Source organism: Nicotiana attenuata, unplaced genomic scaffold (assembly GCF_001879085.1).
Source record: "Nicotiana attenuata strain UT unplaced genomic scaffold, NIATTr2, whole genome shotgun sequence".
In the NCBI taxonomy this organism is placed as follows: Eukaryota; Viridiplantae; Streptophyta; class Magnoliopsida; order Solanales; family Solanaceae; genus Nicotiana; species Nicotiana attenuata.
The window spans coordinates 257,017-265,744 of NW_017670359.1; the positions used below are offsets into that span (position 1 = coordinate 257,017).

Genomic DNA, 8,728 nt, shown 5'->3' on the forward strand with positions numbered 1-8,728 from the left:
CCCGATGTCTTCTCCTCCGCCGGATCAAGGCTGAAGATGAAGGCACTGGACTTCGGCTTCTGTTGCTTCTACTTTTAATAAGCGGCGGAGAACACGACTTCTCCTCCGAAGATGGAGAAGAATCCGTCGATTGAGGCAGTCTATTAGAGCGTCTTCTAAGTTAATTCTTCTCCCCTTCATCACATGCTTTGTCTTCAATGTAATTACGTGCTAATCATCGGCAACCGGAGGCAACGGTGACGGCGAGCGAGGACTGGATACTGATGATGCTTCAACGAGACGACATTAGGGTTATTCTTGAACAAAGACGACGTAGTTGGGGGCTGAGCAACTTGAATTTTCTGTTAATATATTTCAATGTATTTCAATGTATCTCGTTGTATTTCATTTGTATTCATTGTCTTTTTTTTTCATTGTATTTCAATGTATCTCGTTGTGTTCTATGTATTTCATTGTATTCACTGTCTCGCTATATTTCATGAATGTATTCATATGTTTCATTTTAATTAATATAATTTATGTATTCAGATGTATTATATAATTTCTCTGAAGATTGCTATATTTTTTGGGTGTTTTTCGATTGAGAATCTTTTTTATAACTGGAAATACAAAATTTGTGTGTTATAATTGAGTTTGTTGAGTTATATTAGGAGTCTATTATGTTAATTGATTCACTTTCCGTTTAAAAACAGTGTAATCTCCTGTTTCACGCCGTGAATACAGTCGAATACAATAATCTGTCCAGCTGTAATCCCATGTTTCACGCCATGAATATAGTCGAATACAAAAATCTGTCTAGCTGTAATCCCCTGTTTCACGCCTAGAAATGCTACAGTAGCTTCAATACATCGAATACACTCTAAAAAATCTGAAAATATAGCTATAGGAAATAATATAGTAAATGATAGCTACAACCAGCTAATAATCACTAAAACATAGTGGTTTCCGAAAGTTTTTCTAATTAGTATAGCAATTCTCCCAATAATTTGACATGTTAATGACAAGCAAAGTGAGGACTCAGGAGCTAAGAAAAATACAAAAAATCGAAACCAGAAAAACCGACCATCTCCTCTTTACGCAACACGCACATACATATTTGGATCTTCAATCGGCCATTGAAACACACAGCAAACATGTGTGGGCTTGGATCTTAGAGTAGAGATGGGAGGTTTAATGGTGGAGAGGTATGAAAAGCTAGGGTTAAAGGAGTCGCTGAGTCGAGCCTATCATTACCCAATTGCTTGTGAAGAGCTAAGCTGTATTCTAAGAAATGCATATTCTAAAATCCCCAAAAATTTGCAATCTCTCATCTTTCAGGATTCCCTCGCTGCCTTTCGCCTCCTCCCTCAGTAAGTCACTCCTCCTCCTCCTTCGATTTTTATTAGAAATTACTACTGCATAATCTACCTGAAGAGTTAATAGGTTTGTCCTTGTATTTTCTTTGATTCGATTAATAGAAATTTAACTCCGTGTATATAAAGCATAGTTCGTCCAAGGTAGATTGGAAAACAGTGTAAAATTAGTTTATCTATAAACAAAGAGGATTTCATGTAGTTAACTTGATTAATTGGGAATTGCCGCATAATTGACTGATGGTAATTACTGATTGATATATGTTCCTTTTCACTCACTAGCAAATTGTTGATTATTACATTTGAGAATCGAAGTTTCCGGTGTGCATATAAAGAACTGGAGTAGCATTTAGTAAAATTTGCAAGTTTAGTAATTAAAAATATAGTTGATCAACACTTTCCGTGGGGCTTAGCACTTGTGCTAACGTGTTGGTTAACCTTATAGAAGACACACTAGCTACTACATTTTCATCTTTTTTCTGCTTTCCTAATGATAAGCATTTGCTGGTAATAAGGGCTTGATGGAGCCATGTCATGTTGAAGGAGAGATCCAATCCTTTCTACTTTGAGCCTTTGAGGTCCCTGAATCAAAAGATCTTATAGACAACCTAATTTGCTTACATTAAGAACATAATAATGTTCACATATTTCTTGTTCGTGAAATTGTTTGTTTTTGATCTGTATTTAGTGATATGTTTCTATTTCAAGTAAAAGGAACCTTAATATTAAAGCATTCACTTCAGAATGCAGACACAAGCAGCCATATCAGCAGCAAATGGCCTGCTTCACAGCATCGAGGCTGCATTACCTAAACAAAAAAAAGTTTTAGCTGCATCTGAATTTAAACAGGCTATGGTTGCTCAAAGGAGGCGACGGAAGGTCCAACCAATGGTAGAAGGTAGTTTTAATTTAACATTTCTTTTCAACGATAAAGGTCACTATAGACATTTACTGCTTTCAGTATGGAATACCTTTTTGTCAAACCCTGCGGATTAGGACACCTGTAGCTCTATTGCCTTTGCTATCCAGCCATAGTGGCATATTCCTCCAAGGCCATTTTTAAATCTCAACTTGCAGCCATGTCTGCAAGAATGGAGTGGACAGATTTAAAGGAGAGTTATTTCCAGAACTCTGGAAATGCAAACCCAAGGGAAAAACATTAGTGGAGAAATGGACAGTGTAATATACTACTTGGTAAGGCAAAAGATCATCCTCCAGTTAACAGTTAAACCTCGAATTTATAGTGCCTCCACCAACCCTTATGCCACAACTGAACTTCAGCTAATGTAGATTTCATAAGGAACGGTAAAGTAAATTGCTAACCAGTTGTAGAGATGTTAACATTCAATATGGTGTCCTTTTTCTAAAATATTGCTCAATACTTCTGTATCACTGCTCACTGCATTCTAATTTTGTATTGCTTCTTTGCATTCCAGGTAGGAGCCAACTTCCTCAGGATATTCTTGTACACATATTTGGCTTCTTAGATTTAACGTCTCTTGTCACTGCCTCTTTAGTCTGCAGGTATGAGTCTTTCCTTATCGACTTAAGTGGATGCATCAAATAAATTCAGTGTAGGCATCTCTTGAACATAGGACCTAGTCCTATGTCTGATTAATCAATTACCATCAGAGGTGGATCCAGGATTTGATGGTTACGGGTGCCACTGTCTCTAATGTAAAGTTACCTCTAGTCAAGGAGGTCGAATTAGGGTATACATTTGGCTAGTTTGCTCAGTTTTGAATTAACTCGGTTCGGTTCGGTCCATTTTTCAATTAATTCAGTTCACTTTATAAGATTTTTTGGTGCATAAATACACACGTGATAACTAAACTAAAAATGTTTGGTCCTTCAAGAAAAAAATAACATTAATTAGATCAAAAGAAAAATGATTAAAAGCATATTGAAATTTCAAAATTCGAGATTTAGAAAAGGAAAACAGAAATAAATATACTTTTATAATCTAAATAACTAATAAAAATGGAATTGTATAGAGAGAGAATACAAAGATGAAAATAAGAAATTAAGAGAAAGAGAAGAAAAGAAAAATCTAGAAAAGAGGGAACACGGAAAAGCAAAATAGGCTTTGTTAAAAATGAGTGAGAGGAGACTCGATCCTGGGCCGTGGGCCTGGCAGGAAGCACTTGGACCGTGGTACCTACCATAACTTTTTTACTCAGGGTGCCACACTTTAATTTATACACCTTTTTTACATGAAATATCAGTGGAATACCAATACTAATATGAAATTCTACCGGAGCGACCGGGTCGCGTACACCCCCCTTCCCTCTGCGTATATCCGCCCCTGATTACCATATCAGAATGATATATCAAAAGGTGTCTACTTTTGCAGGTCGTGGAGTGTGGCAGCTAGTGACAACCATCTGTGGCAGTCGATGCATATTAGCTTTTTCGGAAGGCCAAGTGACAACCCAAATATTATCAGGCTTACCTATGGTGTGGAGAGAATTACTTTTACTCCGGGAAATACCACCACAGCTAGTGTTGACTGGAGAGATGCTTTCAAGCGAGCTTATAGAGGTATTCCCATTGGTTGATATCCCACTTTGATTAGGCAGAATAATATTCCGGCTATGTTTCATTGTTTTTATCCATGTTGCATGGGTTAATAGACCACTTGGACTATTCTAGCATTATCATTTATCTTCATTCAGAGAGGTCTTTACTCTATCTGCTTGTTTTCTTTTTTCTTAACAATTTTTTTTGTCATTTTTTTTCATACACCCTAGCTGTTTTGACTCAGGAATTTCAAGAAAGGTAACATCCCAGAGGGGCTTTTGCAAGCAGTGCAATTCAATTGTTTGGCTGAGTAATTCCAAGTGTTCCAATGAATGCTTTGGGAAAATTTCTGATGAACATCAGATCATGCCTGTGTCAATTAAACAGGTTTGTGAATGCTATCTCCTTAGCACTGTAAAGAGAATAGAAATGTTCCTGTCTCTTCAGATTTTCTTAGTTCAATACAACATTGTTTTTTCACCATCTTAAGCAGCTCATAGCTAGTCCTGCAAGGTTTTCTAAAGTTGTCTTTTGCCAGATTGTGGACTACGTAATAGAGGAGTCCATACCTTCCTCAGATAGTGACAGTGATACAGATGACTCGGTTGATGGCTCACTCTTCAAGCTGTGGGCGTATCCCATGAGATTTGGCGAGCCGCATGCTCGATGTGGTAGCATATAGAAGATCTTTGTTAATATATCGAGACAAACAGTTCATTGGCTGGGGACTGAAACAATGAGGTAAAGGATTGTAATTAATGTCCACGTTCAAATATCAATCAAATGTGACAGTTAATTAGCCTTCTCCGTTGTTTTGTCCTTTTTGTTGTTTCTGGCTTGGTTGGGGAGCTTTACAGTTTATGTGAAATGGTCGAATTACATCCTTTTTACGTCGAGAGTTGTAGAAATGAAAATCTCATCAGCGTAAATACATTTTGGAATTAGGTTCGCAGATTGCAACTATTCATTGAATCCGCCTAACCTACATTTTGCAAGTAGACAATTGACAGCTCACAAGTTTCAATCTTTTCTAATAGTCAAGTCTACCAAATCATAACCTTGAGCTAAGCCATGTCCTTGAACTGTAATGAAAACAATTGATGCCTCAGAGCCATCCTATGCTAAATGGCCATTGAAGCAACAAGGTATAATGCAATATCAAGAGTCCCTGCGGATGAGACAAATGCTACAGGTATTCTATAGCCACAGCAATATCACCAAGTACATTGCACCGCACAGCAATATTACTGAGTACATTGCACCGCAGCAAATTATACGGCCAAACTTATACATAACACATTGAATTAAGTTGTGAAACGTAATTCGCATCATTCCCACCCTTGAAAGTAGCCACACAGAGACATTGCTGTGAAACAAAAATCAAATATGTGTTTTCCATTATCTGATTTATAATTGTAGGAAATACTCACTTGCATATTGATGTGTACTGTCACCCTGATGACTGCCAATATTCATACAGCAGTCTTTCAAAATTTAACAAAAAAGAAAACCATATCTGGAACTCAAAAACTACCACAAAAAACGCCAAGCTTGTTTAAGTAATAACAAAGCAAAACCAGTAAACAAAGGGTCTTCTAGCATAACTGAATCACAACATCTGGAGAAACGACTCTGTGAACCTAAGGGGTGCCACCTATTCTTGTCTATAGGAACTTTTTGTCTTTCAGTGGACCTCTTGGAATTTTGCTTAGAACCTTGACGTTAAAAACAGCATACTGCTTTTTGATCTCTGCCTCAGCCTTCTCAGCAAAAGCATCAACCTGGTCCTCATACTTCTCATAAAGTACAGGGACGGTATGGAGCAATACAAAGCCTGTTTGCGCAGAGAAGGGAAAAGGCGCACTATGAGAACTAAACTAAATCATACGCATTAGATCTATTCATTCCAGTAAAGAACAGGATAAAATCGCTTACATATGTAGAACAAGGTGAGGAAGTTCCAGCAATTCCCCAGTATTGAAAGTACCCATAAGCCAGCAATAACCTGCATGTAATTTTTGTATCAAAACTTGGACAAGATGAAACTTAAATAATGAAGAACCAACAAGAAGCTATGCTCAAGCTTAAGCTATCAAAATAATGGACTCAAATTACACAACTAATGGACACGAAAACATACAGCAAGGAATTTCTTCAATTCCTTTCCAGAGGCAATATCCCGAAGGATTTCAAGAGCTCTGTTGATTTCAATCCTGAGGGCAGAAGCAACACCCAGGACAATATCCTCGGGCAAAATGACTTCCGGAATTTGGGGTGGAGACCTGGTGCATGATATTTCAAGGTCAATTCTCAGGTAAATCTGGATAGAAAACTACTAAAGAAGGGAAGAATATACTTACTTGTTGATGAAGGTGGATGCATTGGACCAGAGGAAAAGGACAGCTAAGGCAAGGATCAGAATATGGCACACAAGTGTGAGCAAGTGGTACTCAAGCAACTCAAAAAGCACCCAAATTGCAGTGGCAAACCCAAGCACGCCGGCAGTAATTTTTTTGTCCCTCCACAGGAAAATGTCAGCAGCTGCCCAATCGAATTGAATAATTAGATACATAAAATCATACAGCTATAAAAGAAAACTGTGTAACTGCACATCAGACACACATCACGGATGTAATTCTACCGTCTCACGTAAACCGTGCTGCTAAAGTTAGATTGTATATCAAATATACATGTTACATGCCAAAATTGGCCAATAAACCTTCCTATAAAAATAATTCTTCAGTTAATGGATACGAATAACAACGAAGCATGCGAGTGTCTAGTTTATTTACAGGTAGTACATTCACAATGCAACCTTCTCAAGAATTTGATCTCGCTATGAACCAATTTCGAAAATGTTATACACTGCATGAATCGGAAAGATAACAACACAACCAACCAACCGCAGATCCATGCGAAGCCAATGAACAATAATGTATAAGAAAAGGAAAACAATAGAGAGATACTAGCGTGGATCCAAATGTATGTAGCTACATATAAACGAATGAAATGCGGCTCCAACTGTTGCAACAGATCTCCAATTTCAGAATTTTGAAAAGGAAAAAAGGAATTAAAGCGCATCTCAACACCAATGCCAAATAAATCTAAAGTAATTCAAACTCCGAAAATCTTAAACTAATTTTTGAAGTATAATGAAAATGCATTCTGAATCAAGGACAAACTGTATCACATATATCTTTATACACACATCTATATTGAAAAAAGAAAAAAGTAGAGATTTAGAGAGAGAAAGAGATATGAGAGATGTACGTTTTCCACCGCCGAGAACCTTATGGACGGGTCTTTCCCTGCCAAAGAGACGATAGATCTTAGCCTTGGCGGCCTCGACCGGCGATATTTTCTCCTTCTCATCTTCGGAATCCGATGAGGATGAATCGTGGTGCAACTTATCGTTGATCTTATCCATCACCGATTCAACGAATGATTCGTTCTCGCCGGCGTGATCGGCCATCCTGTACTCCGATCTAACAGTCGTTTGCCGCCGGCAATTGGGGATTTTTTTTTTGCTTTTTGAGTGACTGCTTTCCTTACGCTCGCAAGTGTGTGGAAAGAGGGAAAATATCGAAAGGCTTAAAGAGCGTGATTTCGAACCTGAGGCTCGGGATCCGAACCAAGTGGTTCGGCAAAATAACGGAAATCGATGAAAAGCTGGTGTCCGCTAAAAAAAAAAAAAAAAATTCTATCTCAGTTGATGCATTCGAGGATAAACGGAAGACGTCGGATTTAACGGCTTGAGAATCTTGCGGACAGCCCCTCGTTGACGGCGTCAAGTTGTCGTTTATTCTACGTGACTGCACAACCCGCAATGGGCGCTGTTCCCGGCCCTTTTCCGGTAATTCGGAATATGTTGACACGTGGGTGCGCATAAATGGAGCATTACGAAAGATTGGTGGGCCAGGAATAGTGGCTGGGCTTCAAGCAATAGTGGCATCCAAATTAGTTGGCCGACTAAACCGACGACTTTGGTTTATTTCAGTCTTGAGATTGCTGAAGGTTCTAAGGACCCGGAGTGGTTCACCAATCACCATCCATTTACACACTCAAAGGACGAAAATATATATATATTTTTTATACAATATATATACAGAATATATATATATATATATATTGTATATAAAAAATATATATATTTTACATACTTTTTAACTAGATAAATACAATTAGTTTCTGTCGAGCGACCAACTTTATTCTTTACCTTTTTTTTTTTCCTCTAGAAAAGGTCGAAGATGTTACCCTTTTATTATTTATTTTTTAAGTAGGTCCATACATCAGTGTGTATCTAGAGTTATCTTTTTTTTTTTGGTCCAAACCTAGAGTTATCTTAACCGTGGAAACTCCTTGGTCCTTGAGTTTTAGTCGAGAAATTTACTTACATATGTTAAATTTTTAAATTTTCAATAAACCTATTTTTAGGTAGTACCGCGTACCTGAAGATATACGACGGTACTACAGACCCCGATAATCACATCATCCACTACGTCACAGCAGTGAAGGCCAACGACCTTTCAAAAGAACAAGTACCGTCGGTGCTACTGAAAAAGTTCGGCGAAACCCTGACGGGGGGAGCCTTAACCTGGTATTCACAACTGCCAGCGCGGTCAATAGCAACGTTCGAGGAAATGGCCGACAAGTTCGTCACTGCCCATGCAGGGGCTAAAGAGGCGGAAGCCAGGGTGAACGACATATTCGTCGTTAGGCAATCGCCTGGCGAGGGACTCAAGGACTTCTTCTCCTGGTTTAACACAGTGAGAATGAGCCTGCCAATTGTATCCGAAGGGATGGCGGTAGCAGCCTTCCAGAACGGGTTGAACAGGAACGGGTCGAGGGCAAGCAGA

General features: G+C 38.5%; 2 protein-coding genes across 2 annotated transcripts; one reads left to right on the plus strand and one right to left on the minus strand.

The window, feature by feature from the left end:
• Positions 1-957: 957 nt before the first annotated feature.
• Positions 958-4,765, plus strand: LOC109238336 (F-box protein At5g52880). The gene is made up of 6 exons (XM_019404768.1): positions 958-1,349; positions 2,096-2,250; positions 2,789-2,876; positions 3,706-3,893; positions 4,117-4,259; positions 4,411-4,765. The coding sequence occupies exons 1-6, from the start codon at positions 1,162-1,164 to the stop codon at positions 4,552-4,554; spliced, it is 906 nt and encodes a 301-aa protein (XP_019260313.1). The 5' UTR covers positions 958-1,161; the 3' UTR covers positions 4,555-4,765.
• A 476-nt stretch (positions 4,766-5,241) lies between these two features.
• Positions 5,242-7,539, minus strand: LOC109238337 (reticulon-like protein B2). Its single transcript, XM_019404769.1, has 5 exons — positions 7,143-7,539; positions 6,233-6,413; positions 6,013-6,154; positions 5,808-5,877; positions 5,242-5,706 (listed from the first exon to the last, which is right to left on the minus strand). The coding sequence occupies exons 1-5, from the start codon at positions 7,342-7,344 to the stop codon at positions 5,537-5,539; spliced, it is 765 nt and encodes a 254-aa protein (XP_019260314.1). The 5' UTR covers positions 7,345-7,539; the 3' UTR covers positions 5,242-5,536.
• Positions 7,540-8,728: the final 1,189 nt, after the last annotated feature.